General features: G+C 63.8%; 1 protein-coding gene across 2 annotated transcripts; it reads right to left on the reverse strand.

Moving 5' to 3' along the window:
- Nucleotides 1-9,632: 9,632 nt before the first annotated feature.
- RASSF7 (Ras association domain family member 7) lies at nucleotides 9,633-13,989 on the reverse strand. 2 transcript variants are annotated; one of them, XM_063094493.1, is made up of 5 exons: nucleotides 13,964-13,989; nucleotides 11,377-11,507; nucleotides 10,482-11,194; nucleotides 10,216-10,344; nucleotides 9,633-10,141 (listed from the first exon to the last, which is right to left on the reverse strand). In XM_063094493.1, coding segments are annotated over exons 1-5 (1,086 nt in total). In that variant the 5' UTR covers nucleotides 13,966-13,989; the 3' UTR covers nucleotides 9,633-10,030. The 2 variants fall into 2 exon arrangements, with proteins under 2 accessions (XP_062950563.1, XP_062950564.1); XM_063094494.1 differs by lacking the exon at nucleotides 13,964-13,989 and adding an exon at nucleotides 12,096-12,161.
- Between the last annotated feature and the right edge of the window lie 111 nt (nucleotides 13,990-14,100).

Raw genomic sequence — 14,100 nt, forward strand, 5'->3', positions numbered from 1 at the left:
CCCGCCACCGCCACCACCGCCGCCGCCGCCGCCGCCGCCCAGCGAGACCCCGATCAGGTCCTGCCGCCGCCGCCGCCGCCGCCGCCGCCGCCGCCGCCGCCGCCGCCGCAGCCGCCCCGCTCTTCGACCCGGAAGTGCACGGCGCTGGCTTCCCGTCGGCAAGAACCACTGGGACAAGGGCGGGGAAGGAACGTCTGACCGGAACGAGGGCGCCCCTCCCCGGCCGGGGGCCTCGAGGCGTCGAAACGGCCCTCCCACCTCGGAAACAGTTTAACGCAGGACGACCGCCCAGGAGGAAGCCTCCCGCCGGTGCGTTGGTCCAGGCCGTCCCCCGCTCCGGGGCAATGGTACAGCCCGACCCACCGCCCTCCGCCCGGGGCCCGCCCCTTCCCGGCTCCGCCCCCGTGCAGCGCGAGCCCGGGGCCGAGCGTTTAGGGCGCGGGCCCGGGGCCTCCTGGCGGCCCCGGCGACCAGCAGTTTTGCTGCGTCTTTCCATGCGCGGCCAGACACTGACGGAGCCCGGCGTGCGCGGGCCCTTCGGGGCGCGGGGCCAGCGGGAGCACCGTCGATACCGAACTACGTGAGCCGTGGGAGGGTGATGGGCGCTCTAATAAAAAGACAGAGCAGGGCGGGGCGGGGGACACCGGGGCCTCGAGCAGGGGCAGGCGCTGGCTCACAGGGCCCCTCGGGCCGCGGCGGGAGAGCGCACCGTGAAGCGGACGCAGTGGCTCGGGCCCAGGCGAGGGCAGCGCAGCTGTGGGCACTGATGGGTTCCGGGAAGATTCCAGAGACAGGGCGGGCAGGGCTTACGGAGGGCTCGAGTGTGAGGTGCGAGGACAGTGAGACGGGAGCCCACCCAGGGGTGGGGAGGCTTGGAGGGCCCCTGGGGACGGAACGCGCCAGAGGAGATGTTACATGAGCAGAGGCTGCATGCAGATGGAAATGCGGGAACATTGCGGCGTGCAGGGGGCGGCGGGGGACCGGTGCCTGGACCCCAGGCTTCCAACCTCGAGGTCGGAAATCTGCAAGAGACCAAGAAGGAGCGTGGGGAGGGGGGTCTGGAGAAAAGCCAGGAGAGGGGCTTCCTGTGAGGCATGTAGGAGAGGGGGCCTGGCTGGAGTGAGAGGGTCCCAGTGCTGAGGATGGCAGCCCTGGGGGCAGGGGCTGACGGGGGAGTGCAGAGAGGCCGGGAGGACAAGCAGGGACAGTGAGCACCAACAGCTCTTCCAAGTCATTTTGCTGCAGTGGGGGAAGAAACTGGAGGTAGCCGAGGGTTTTGTTTTTCTGTTGGCGTTGGGAGAGGTAATGTAGTGGATTGAATTGTGTCCCCCCAAACTCCCTGAAGCCTGGATTGTGTCCCCCAAGTTTTATTTAATAGAAACTTGGCCCCCACTGTGACTGTTAAGAGGGTGGGAAATCCTATTATGGTCATTGGAAGGTGGAGCCTTGAAGAGGTGACTGGATTGTAGGACGTGCAGTAGTGAATGGATTAATAATGGTGGTCAGGGGTGTGGTTCTGAGGGCTTTAAAAGAGAGTCTGTCTGTTTCTCTCTCTCTCTCTGCTCCACCATCTTGCAGTGTGCGACCCCTGGGTCACTGTCGCCACCACCAGATGGACTTTGGACTTCCCAGCCTCAGAAACTGTAAGCAATAAATGTCATTTTCTTGATAAATTACTGAGTTCCATGTGTTTTCTTATAAGCAACACAAACGGACTAATACTGGTAACAACACACTATGAGCTCGGGAAAGGGCCCTGCAGGAAGGAAGAGCAAGTGCATGGTGCCAGAGAGATGGGGGCTCGCTAGAGGGGCAGGATCAGTAGGATGGTGGGTGGCACAAGTGTCATCCAGGTCAGGCACCTGAACCCAGGCTCTTTTGAGTTTGACTTCTGACCTCAGGCAAATTTCTCAACTCTTTGTGCCTCAGTGTCCTTGACTTTAAAATAGGGATGTTGATGATCATAGCTACCTCTTAGTCATCGTGAGGACTGAATGGGTGAGCACAGGGAGAGTGCTTTAGGTGGGGTCCAGCATAGTAAATAGAGTCTGGGGTGCCACCGCCCACCCTGCGCCAGCCTCCCCCCCATCCCCCCCACCCCAGCCTGAAGCTTTGCATGTGCTGACCCTTCTGTGTGTACATTCCCACTTGCTCAAGACTATTAGATCTAGGGTCACCTGCAGACACACAAGCTGAGGCACCTGGGAAGGAAGAGGACAGGCAGACTATGGTCAACTTAGAACCCATTTGGAGAGGGGACTGGGGGCTGCTGCCAGTTATCATAATAAACACATGCACCCACGATGAGACATGAAGAACACTTTGTCAGCAAGCACCCTTGGGCAGTGCACAACCTACCCGGCCATGCCAACCATGCTCAGGAATCAGAAGTGTCCCCAGGGAGCTGCCCAGGGAGTCAGACTGGCCTAAACTGAGCATAGGTGGCAACTTGAGAGCATAGGTGCATATCTATACCTCCAACCTACTGATGACCCCTCCCACAACACCTGCTCACACACCAGCAGGCACAGACACCTCCCCTGTGCACCTCCACACATCAGTACTGTTATCTCCCAGGCACACTTGACAAGTCACCCACCTACCACTCACGATAGTGCCAGTGTGCACACACACCCCTCACACAGACCTGCAAACTGAGGCCCCTGCTGGCTTCCTGGTGTGTGCTGGTACATGCTGCTCCTGCCCTTGAAAGCACAGACAGGCAAAGATGTGGTGTGCCTGCTCCCAGCACTCACAGGGGGGTGAAGCTGGGCTGGCACCTCCCTCATTTCCATCCAACCCAAGCCAACCTCTCCTGGGGGATAGGGGGTTGGGTGGGGGGGGGGCTGTCCTGCCCCACCCCACTGGCAGCAGGGAGTCTCCAGAACCAGGTGAATGCCTGAGGGAGGCTGGTATGGGACAGGTGGAGGGGATGGGTGGGTGAGAACAAGGGAGTCAGACTCCCAGAGGTGGGGGAGGGACAGACAGGGCAGCATTCTCCGACTAGGGAAGGCAGGTGTCTGAGTGTCTTGGGGCTGCTTTAACAAATGACCACAAACCAGGTGGCTTAAAATGACAGAGAGTTATTTTCTCACGGTCCTGGAGGCCAGAAGTCTGAGATCAAGGCTGGTGGGGCCACATTCCCTATGGAGGCTCTGGGGAGGACCCTTCCTGCCTCTTCCAGTTTTGGGGACTACTGACGTCCCATGGCTTGTGGCCACAACACTCTGATCTCTGCCCCGTCTTCATGTAGCCGTCTCCTCTGTGTGTCTATGTCTCTCTGCTGTCACTGATAAGGACACTGGTCATTGGATTTAGGGCCCACCCAGGGTAATCTGGGATGTTCTCATTTCAAGATCCTTCACTTAATCACATCTGCAAAGGCCCTTTTCCCATACAAAGCCCCATTCACAGGTTGCAGGGTATTAGAATATGGACATATCTTTGGAGGGGCACCATTCAACCCACTACAGAGAGTGAGAAGGGGGGCATCAGGAGTTGGCAGGAAGGGGGCACAGTCTCCCTGTCCTCTAGTCTCTGACTTCTTCCCCCCAAATCTCTGCCCTGACTGCCCATGCCTGCTCCCATCCTGCCCTGACGACGTGGGCCTCCTCAGGGGTCCCATCGGTTCCTAGGAGTTCCTTCAAGACCCACGTGATCCATGCTTGCTGACCCCCAATAGGTCTGAGCTGGCTCCTGGCTCCTCAGTGCTCCTTCCCCAGCAAGGTGGCCACACCCCTTAAAACTCCCGAGGTCATGGGCTGGGTCACAGGCCTGGGTGGGGGGCTACCAAGGCAGGATGCGGGAGGCCACTAGGAGGACAAAGCAGGGCAGTGGGTCTAAGGGCGGAAGGGCAGCCAGGGAGCCAGGGCAGCTGAGGCTGAGGTGGGCCAGGTCAAAGGGGTCCTTTGGAGGTTCCTGGAGCAAGGAGGGGGGTCCCCCAGGGAGAGCCAGACTCTTAGGCAGGTGGGGGAAGGAAGGGCTCTCGCTTACCTTGGAGGGGGGTACGGAGGGCTTATGAGGACCCCTCTGTCAAGAGCCAAAGGAGAGTGGGCACCTTCCTGTCTGATTGAGGGCCAGATGCCCCGTGATTCTGCCTCAGGGACCACCTTGGCCACAGAGGGGAGGGGACTGTGTGGCTGGGGGGGGCCAAAGGCCACACCTCCCTTGGCTCCCACTCTGGGGCTCCACCCAGCAGCCCGATAATTCCACTTTGGAAGTTGGTCTTACGCGTCCTCACAATGGCGGAGCAGTCCACTCCCCGATCTGCACCTTTTCCATGCCCAGCCTCTCTCTCGCCTTGTCCCCGCAAAAGACAGGGGCAAGCCCGCGCCCTTGCGGCGCCCCCTTCGGATTCGGACTTCCGAGGCTTCCGCGGCGACCGGTTCCACGGGGGAGCCCGGGACCTGCCCGCGGACATCGCCTGGTAAACCAGGCAGAGCCAGAGCCCCCTCATCGCCAGCCAGACTGGGCCGGCCGTCCTCGGGGACCTCCAAGCGGCCCGAGCGTGGGTGCGGGGCGGCGCGGGCCGTACGTGCGTCCCGAGCGCGCCGTGTCCGGGCCCGTCCAGGCCCCTCCCGGGTCGCGGCCCGGGCTACGTGCGCCGGAGCCCAGCGGGTGCCGGGGGCGGGGCGGCCCTCGGGGCTGGGGGCGGGAGGAGGCGCGGGGCCGGCGGGCCGGGCCGTACCACGCGCCGCGGCGGAGGGGGCGGCTCCGTGCTCGCCCGGGCCGGCCGGCCGCCAGGGCCCGCCTCGTGCAGCCGCCCCACCGCTCCAGGGCGTTCGGAGGGCCGGGCGCCCCGACCGCGCGCCACGCCTGCGGCAGGGACACCCCGCGAGCCCGGGCTGCACCACCGCGCCGGGGGGGACCGCCTCGGGCCGATCCACCCGCCCGGCCCCGCCCGGCAGGTGGCGGCCCCGCCCCAGGCCGACGTGCGGAAAGGAACGCGCCGGCCTCGCTCGCGGAGGGCGGCGCGGAGGTGGGCGGGGCGTTCCGCCCCCCCCTCGCTCCCACTGGCTGCGGCGCGGCAGGGCGGGCCCGGCGCGGCCGGCCATTGGCTGCGGGGCCCGGTCATTTGCATGCTGGGCTGGGCGCGGGGCGGTGGGGCCCCGGCCGGGGTTCGCGGGGGTCGCGAGGGTGGCCTCGGCCGTCGCCGAAGTTGGGCCGGGAACCGGTGACGAGGTCGCAGGTGACGCGCGAGGGGTCCCAGGCCGGTGGGCGGGGGCGCACCTCCGAGGCCGCGCTCCCCCGGGGCTGCGGGGGTTTGGCTGGGTAGGGGCGGCGTGGCTCGGACGCCCAAGTTGGAGGGGACAGGGGTGGGGGGCGACCCCTCCACCCGTCCGCCGCCCGGCCGTCCCTCCAGGCGCAGGGCAGCCACTGCCCACCGCACACTGCGCTGCTCCGGACCCACTGTGCGTGTGACAGCGGCTGATCTGTCTCTGGGCAGCGCGACCCCCTGGCTCCTCTGCGACCCGGGTCTGGCGGGTGGCCACACGGGGGCGAAGGGCGCGCGCTAAGACCCACGGAGGCGGGGGCAGCTGGCCACTGCAGGGGGTAGGGGGACGCCCCTATGGACAGGGTCTGCCTGTCTGTGCCCAGCAGGGACGGGTGGGTGGGGAAAAAGGAGACTTTCAGGGGTTTTCGCTGCCCTCTACTTGCAGAAGCTGAGGTTGGGGCAGACGCCCTCTTGGAGGGAACTTTCTTTCCCTGTGTGCCAGGGTGCCAGGCCGTGCAGAGTTCCTGGGGCAGCCTCCTTGATGTCACCCAGCTGAGGGGCAGCCCTGGGCAGGCACGGGTGTTGTTGGATCTTTTGCCAACAGGACTGGAGCCTACATGACCAGCCTCCTGAGGGCCACCTCCTCTGGGACTTTCTGCAGGAGGACAGTGACAGACTTGACTCTTCTGTGTTTCTGCCACTTCAATGAGGCCACTTGGAACTATTCGTGTGGCTCAGGGACATGTCCTCCCAGAGGCCTTTCTGCTGGGACTTCTCAAGTCCACCGTGAAAATCTGGATGAGGAGTGTGTGCAGAGCAGCCTGCAGGCCAGCAGGACCAGGACAACTGTGGCAGGTCCTGTCCCCTCTCCCTGGGCTGTGGGGTTTGATGGCTGGAGCCAAATTGCAAGGGAGAGGCAGACTTCTTCAAGTCCTCACAGGGATGTGGATCAGCCTTTGGAGGGACCCTGTCCTAACGAGATTGCTTCTGTCATCACAGCACACTGAGTGTCACGCCCAGCAGGCTTGGCAGGGGCCAGGATCTGCGGTGAAGGGAGGCTGTGTGTGGCCTAGGGGTCAGCGACCTGCAGAGCTGACTTAATGCAGGACAGTGACTTACTGTGTGTGACCCTCAGTGAATCATGGTGTCCTCAGCCGGCCCTAGAGAGCACTTCTGTGCTGGGGATGAATCCTCTTGCTGGACCTGCGCAGGTGGGTATCGAGCCACAGTGACTGTGTACCCCCACACTTACAACAGGTGGGTTCCTGCCCCAGCATTGCCTGTGGAGCTGGCCTAGCTTCACTTCCCTGGAGCACTGAGGAGCACTGAGGAGCCAGGAGCCAGCTCAGACCTATTGGGGGTCAGCAAGCATGGATCACGTGGGTCTTGAAGGAACTCCTAGGAACCGATGGGACCCCTGAGGAGGCCCACGTCGTCAGGGCAGGATGGGAGCAGGCATGGGCAGTCAGGGCAGAGATTTGGGGGGAAGAAGTCAGAGACTAGAGGACAGGGAGACTGTGCCCCCTTCCTGCCAACTCCTGATGCCCCCCTTCTCACTCTCTGTAGTGGGTTGAATGGTGCCCCTCCAAAGATATGTCCATATTCTAATACCCTGCAACCTGTGAATGGGGCTTTGTATGGGAAAAGGGCCTTTGCAGATGTGATTAAGTGAAGGATCTTGAAATGAGAACATCCCAGATTACCCTGGGTGGGCCCTAAATCCAATGACCAGTGTCCTTATCAGTGACAGCAGAGAGACATAGACACACAGAGGAGACGGCTACATGAAGACGGGGCAGAGATCAGAGTGTTGTGGCCACAAGCCATGGGACGTCAGTAGTCCCCAAAACTGGAAGAGGCAGGAAGGGTCCTCCCCAGAGCCTCCATAGGGAATGTGGCCCCACCAGCCTTGATCTCAGACTTCTGGCCTCCAGGACCGTGAGAAAATAACTCTCTGTCATTTTAAGCCACCTGGTTTGTGGTCATTTGTTAAAGCAGCCCCAAGACACTCAGACACCTGCCTTCCCTAGTCGGAGAATGCTGCCCTGTCTGTCCCTCCCCCACCTCTGGGAGTCTGACTCCCTTGTTCTCACCCACCCATCCCCTCCACCTGTCCCATACCAGCCTCCCTCAGGCATTCACCTGGTTCTGGAGACTCCCTGCTGCCAGTGGGGTGGGGCAGGACAGCCCCCCCCACCCAACCCCCTATCCCCCAGGAGAGGTTGGCTTGGGTTGGATGGAAATGAGGGAGGTGCCAGCCCAGCTTCACCCCCCTGTGAGTGCTGGGAGCAGGCACACCACATCTTTGCCTGTCTGTGCTTTCAAGGGCAGGAGCAGCATGTACCAGCACACACCAGGAAGCCAGCAGGGGCCTCAGTTTGCAGGTCTGTGTGAGGGGTGTGTGTGCACACTGGCACTATCGTGAGTGGTAGGTGGGTGACTTATCAGTGTGCCTGGGAGATAACAGTACTGATGTGTGGAGGTGCACAGGGGAGGTGTCTGTGCCTGCTGGTGTGTGAGCAGGTGTTGTGGGAGGGGTCATCAGTAGGTTGGAGGTATAGATATGCACCTACGCTCTCAAGTTGCCACCTATGCTCAGTAGACTGGAAGTTGCAGAGAGCTCCTCTCCCCACACCGTTGTATTCAAAGTACAGTTTAAAAATCAAAAGTAAACTTTTCAGCAACACAAGGTTTGCTTAGTGATCTGAAACTCTGGCAACTTTTGGGGGCGGTGGGACTTTGCTCACCTGGAACAGCCAACAGGGAGGAAGGCTCTACCCCCTTCACCGCAGAGCACAGAGGCTGCCTGGGGGCCCCCTTCCTGGCGGCGAAGAGGACTGGTTAGCTTCTTCATGGCCAGCAGCAGCAGACCATGGACAGATACCTGGCAGTGGCTTCAAAAGGAGGCCACTGAAAACAGACACAGGCAGAGTGTGATGTGTATTCTGCCAGCTCTGTGCCTGCTTCCCCTAGGGGGGTAGGGGACATGGGAGGTAACCTCATGACCCCGGGGAGGACGTGGCCAGTCTTGCCACGGCCGTGTGGGGAGTGGTCTCTGGATGGCACCTCACATTGGATGCTGCTGGCCTGTGTGCTTAGCCTGGAAGATGAACCCACGATGGGGCTTAGGGCTGGTGCCCAGGGGTACATCCCTCCGCCTCCAAGTGTGGGTAGAGGCTCCAGATAGGGGGAGCAGGCCCCTTGAACCCTAGCTCTCCCTCTCAGGGCACAGCCTGACTGGACTTTGCACTCCAGGCTCCGCCCTGTGTGGCCCTATGCTTGACCCTGTCTGGGGGCACAGGTCAGGCAGATCCAGGCCCCAAAGACCTCCCAGGGACAGGTGGCTGTTAGCTGGGCAGCAGCTCAGGAGGAGGAGACAGGAGTGGGTTTGGGTGGGGGTTCCTGCATCAGGATTAGGAGCCTCCCTCTGCTGCCCAGCCTCCCCCTGTTCCCTGCTCCCTGCTTGAGACAGGAGATACCCAGCCCTAGTTACTCCCCACAGCAGTGGGCTCCTGGTGGCCCTTGTCTCTGAGGAGCCCTCCCTGGCTCCCATGGGCAGCTTCCATGCTCCTCATGGTTAGGACTTCTGTGTCCCCTATGGTCTTCCCCAGAGAAAGTAGGCAGCCCCAGACCTGGTTCAGGGGCCACCCCAAGAGAAAGCTGAGTCCACCCCAAACTTGGCAACCCCTCAAACCCAGCATAAAGACCCTCATGATCTAGGGTACCCCAACCCATCCCCCAATACCACCCATGGCTGTACCTGGCATCAGAGCCCCCCAGGTTCTGCTCATCACAAAGATCTCTTCTCCAACCCCAGCCACAGCCCTTGGGGCTGAGAGTGTGTGGCCCACTCTGAGGACCAGGACTGGGAGAGGTGACAGCCAGTGCAAGGGCCAGGCAGGGGCTGGGCTGAGGATGCCATCCTGTCCCAATTTCAAAGCTGTAGGCTTGCAGCAGAGGCTGCACGCCCACCTGGGAAAGAGGGGGACAGCCCCTGCCCACTCTGTGCCCACACCCTCCCTGGGGCTGGCAAAGCTCCGCAGGTGAAGCTCCCTGGGCCTGGCTGGCCTAGGAGTCCAGGACTGCCCCCAGGAGCTCTCAGAAGACTCAGTAAACCTGACAGGCGGGTCTAGCTTGTCCTGCTGTCCCCAGTTCCTGCTGCTGGTGGGGCCAGGCCAAATGAGGGGAAGCCAGGTGGAATCCAGGCCAGGGCTGAGGCCCCAGAAGGAGAGCCCCCGGGGGATAGGTGGGGCATGCAAATGGAATGTGGGACCCCAGAAGCCCCAGCTTTGGAAGAACCTCATTCTCAGGAACCCTGGCTGTAGCCAGCCCAGGGAATGTGGAGTATGCCCAGTGTGGATCCTCAGGTTCTAGACACCACAGACCCTGCCCAGTGTAGCCTCAGGACATACACAAGCCACTTTGGGAAATTTATTGAGGTTTTAACATCGGGGTAGGGGAGGTGGCACACATGTGTTCTTACTGTGTGCACACGCAGTGAAGGACTTCTCCCACAGGCAAGCACGTATCCACTGTCCACGCACATCCTGTCCCCAATGAGGAGTGGTGGCCACTGGGGCCTGGTGATCTCTGAGCTGGCTATGCCCCCTGCTTCTCCACGGAGCTTGGCAGACTTGGCAAGGACAAGGGAAACCCTCCCCAGCACCCCCACACCCCAAGCAGAAACCCCAGGGTGCCAGGGCTTCCCACTGCACAGGAGCAGGAATCCTCTGCAACTGCTGACTCTCCCGTCTTCAAGGCTGGCGCGTCTCACGGCCATCACGGCTCTGTCTTCACCGCCTGGGGCAGAAGCTGCTACCTCCAGGAGTTCTGCCTCATGGGACCAACTTCAGGGCTCAGGCTGGGCACGAGACCAGGACTTCGGGGGGGTACTGGGAGGGGATCCTCTCTGGCTGCAGGAAGGTCCTGTGGAGAGAGCAGGTCAGCTTGGAGCTGGGCTGTGCCCCCACCATCTTGGCCTCCCCCAGAACCACTCTGACCTGTGTGATAAGGGGGGCCCTGTCTGGCCGTGGGGGTGGCGGTAGTGCAGCCCCCGTCTGCTGGATGAACTGCTGCAGATTGCACTGACGCAGCTCCCGGTTCAGCTCCTCGAGCTCCTGAGCCTGGGCCTGGGGGCACACAGGACCCTCAGGGAGGCACAGCCATGGGGCTTCATAGCCCTCATTCCACACACAGAGTGCTCTCTCTAGTCTGCCCATGTGTCAGGGAAGGGAAGGTGGCAGGGGCTCGGGTCACCTCGGCTCACCTGCAGGGCATGCTCGGCAGCCTCCAGAGCCCGGCTCACCAGGGCCAGGCTGCCCTGCACCTCTGCACTCTGCCGCTCCTGGACAGCCAGGTCCTGGCGCAGGCGCTCAGCAGCAGATGCTGTTGGTGAGGGGAGACCAGGAGCCTCTGCAGCCAGCCGCAGCTCAGCCTCCAAGGCATGGGCCTGGGCATCCAGGGCCTGCAGCCGGGCTGCATGCTCAGCAGTGGCCGCACTTAGTGCCTGCAGGCGTGCCTGCCCCTCTCGCTCCCGAGCTTGCTCACGCCGCAGCTCCTGCTCCCAGAAGGCCTCGTGGCCCAGCTCCTCAGCATTCCTCTGCACCCTGAGCTCCAGGCCCTGCAGGTCTGTGCAGCAGCCTGGTGTGGGTGCTACAGGGGCTGTAGGCTCAGGGGGTGAGGGGCTGGGGGCCAGCCCGGGGCACCTCAGGGTGAAGGTCTGTGTTTTGCGGGGCTCACGGCCTGTCGCTACCCGTGGTTTTGGGGGGAGGCTGGCACGGACTGAACAGCGCTCTGGAGGTAGGCAGCTGTCCGAGGAGGGCCTCCCAGCCAGGCTGGGCCCTGTCCGCCTCAGGACAAACTGGACATCGCTGGCAAATTGTCCGCAGGTGGCCTGGGCGCCCACTGGACACTCCTGTGGCAGCAGCTGCCGTTCCTTCTCCCTAAGACGCTGCACGAGCACAAAGCGGCCAGTCTGGCCTGAGGAGGAGGGGAGAGGGATCAGCCCATGTCCCCACTCTGTCCACCTGGCTTGAGGAGTTGGTGGGGACAAGATGGATCAGCAATCAGCTCCACCCTCCTTGTGGGGGAAAATGGGGCTGGACAATTAGGCCCCAGCCCAGCTCTACCTGTTGGACTTGTCTGTCCCCCAGGGGACTCACCTATTGCTTGGGCTAGTGCAATGACCACTTCCTGGCAGGTGGTCTGCTCCGAGACCCCACAGACCACACGCTGGATGCCATCCACCCAGACCTTCAGCTCCATGGCCGCCAGCCCCGAGAGCATCACTGTCCTGGGGGGAGGGCACAGGCCAAAGGGTCAGGCCCTGCCTGGCCTGCTGGCCTCCCCTCCTGGCCTGCCCCCGGAACCGGTCCAGGGCGGCGGGCCCCTCAGGGGCGGCCCTGCCCTCCCGTGCCCAGCTCTCCTCTCAGGCCGCACGCTGCCGGCGTGGCCAGGGGACCTGCTCCAGCCCTCAGGAGCGCTTTGAGGCCTCCCCACTCCACCGGCCTCCCCCTGCCCCGCCCTGCTCCCGGAACAAGGAGAATCATTAACCAGACCCAGGATTTCCCGGGCCCGTCACCTGGCTCGCAGGAGCCCGCGAGCACGACACCCTCCGTCGCCGCGGGGACGGCCGCACCGGGCCCGGAGAGCCGGTGGGTCGCGACCCGGACCCCGCCCCTCTGGGCCGACCGACCGGGCCTGAGCAGCCCCCGCCCGCCCGGGCAGCCCTTCCCCGCTCCCGAAGCCCGTCCCGCCCGGGCGGCCCGGCTCCGCGGGTGCAGGTGCGGCACGGCCCCGCCGAAGACCGCCCCCCGTCGGAGTCGGCGCCCCGGCCGGCCCGCGCCCGCGGTCGGGAGGCTCGAGGCCCGGTGCCGCTCACCTGACGCTTGCCGACCTCCGGGCGGACCCCGGCGCTGCGGCGGCGGCGCCGCCGCGACCTGCCGCCCCCAGCGCGGCGGCGCGCCCCGGGCCCACGACCCCATTGGCCCGCCGCCGGCACGCCCCGCCCCACCGCGCTCCCATTCGCTCCACCGTGCGGGCCTCCCGCCCCGAGCCCCCGGCCATTGGCTGCCCCCGGCCCCGCCCGTCCCATTGGCTCACCGCCCCGCCCCGCCCCCGGAGGTGCCAGGTGCGGGCGGGGCCGTCCACGAGGCGGAAGCGCGTCTGCGTCCGCGGTAAGCCGGCGGCGCACCGGGACAGGTGACAGGACTGCTCCCAGCCGGCCGCCTCCCAGCCGTCCGGGGCGACAGGACATCGCCAGGGAAGGGACGCCGGTCGGGGGCCCCCCTATCGCGGCGTGCGCCCGAGGGGCAGGGGGCTAGAGCCGCCCCTCCCTTCCCGGCCCCAAGGGGCAGGGTCCCCGACCTGCTCCCTCAGGCCCCGCGCGGCAGTCGCCGGGACGCACAGGGGTCGGGGGTCACGAGCCCCCGCGGTGGAGAGGGGGAGCCCTGAGGGCCCCTACAGAGCTGCTGGGCTGAAGCTGCTGGGCGCTGCAGCCCTGCTGGGGAGGGGGCCTGACCTCCGGCTGCCGGGGACAGAGGCCCTGGCTCTTTGTCTGAAGCGCCTTCCCCGCCCCTTCCTATCCCCAGGGGGCCCAGTGCCCTTCAGACCTGTGGACTCCCAGGCCTGGGCCCTTGCGCACAGTGAAGCGAGCAAGCTGGCCCTCCGCCCCTCCCCTGCGGCCCAGAGTGGGAGAACCCAGGCCAGCTGGGCAGCGGGGGTCCCTCAGCCTCAGGGCCATCTGTGTGGAGCAGGCCCTGGAGATACCATCAGGGTGTCCAGGCCCTGTTCTGCCCCATCGGACTCAGCCGGGGGGTCCTCCTGCCTTCTGTCTCTGGTGCCCAGCACAGGATGCCCTACATGAACAAAAGCTGAAGTATGAATGGTGAGATGAAGCGGGTGGGGGCGGAGCCGGGAGTGCTGGGGCACTGTGGGCCGGGTCCAGAGCCTCATTTTTGTCCTGGGGCAGAGGGAATAATTGTCATGGTTATGGGAATGTTCCCAGGACTCTCTAGGGTGGCCCACCATGGGGAGTGGCCCAGGTGGTGGTCAGAGTGTGTGGAGATGGGCCCGGGAAGGTGAGGCTCCCAGCTCGGGGGTTAGGAAGCTGATCGCCAGCCACTCAGGGCAAAGAGGGAGGGCGGTACCACTGCCCTAGAGTTCAGCACAGCCCCTGCCCCAGCTTCTCAGAGCTGTCCTCTGCGTCCCCCTCCCCTCAAGTCAGCTCAGATCCCCAATGCCCCCAGTACCTACCAATCACCGAGTCAGGCTGGAAAGGGGCTGCGGGAGCCTCCCCCAGGGTTGAGGGTGTTGGGCACCCCATGGTGTTCTGGGCCTACTCAGGTTAGCTAGGCAGTGGCTCAGCCTCTCACATCTTCTTCAGGCTGAGCTGGCCTAGAACTCACTCAGGGACTTGGTCTGGGTCTCCCTGGAGTCTCCTGGTAACAAACAGCCCCTCCCCTTCTGGGTGCTGGTATCCGTGGCAACGGTATAGAGCCCTTCCCTCCCCAGGCCTGCTCTGAGCTCAGGCCTCAGGGGAGTGTTGGAGGTGGGGCCCTGAGTTGGAGGGGACACCAGCAAGCGTCACAGGTAAAGGAACAACATTCCAGGGGACCCTTGCTCTAGGATGAGGGCTAGGGTAACAAGGAGGAGACAACAGGGGATGTGCGGACACAGGGGGAACCTGTTGCCTGAGGTGGTGACCTCCTGCCCTAGCCTCGTCAGAAACACACAGGTGTGAACACTCACATGACTGGCAGTCAGGTGTCCTGTGGGATAGACAGGCACAGCTCCTCAGAGAGTGGCACCCTGTGAACCAGAACTGCTCCTGCTATGTGTGTGTCTGTGTGCACCCACACACGGGACACAGGGCACACTCAGCCCCG

This window comes from Cynocephalus volans, chromosome 4 (genome assembly GCF_027409185.1).
Source record: "Cynocephalus volans isolate mCynVol1 chromosome 4, mCynVol1.pri, whole genome shotgun sequence".
Taxonomy (NCBI): domain Eukaryota; kingdom Metazoa; phylum Chordata; class Mammalia; order Dermoptera; family Cynocephalidae; genus Cynocephalus; species Cynocephalus volans.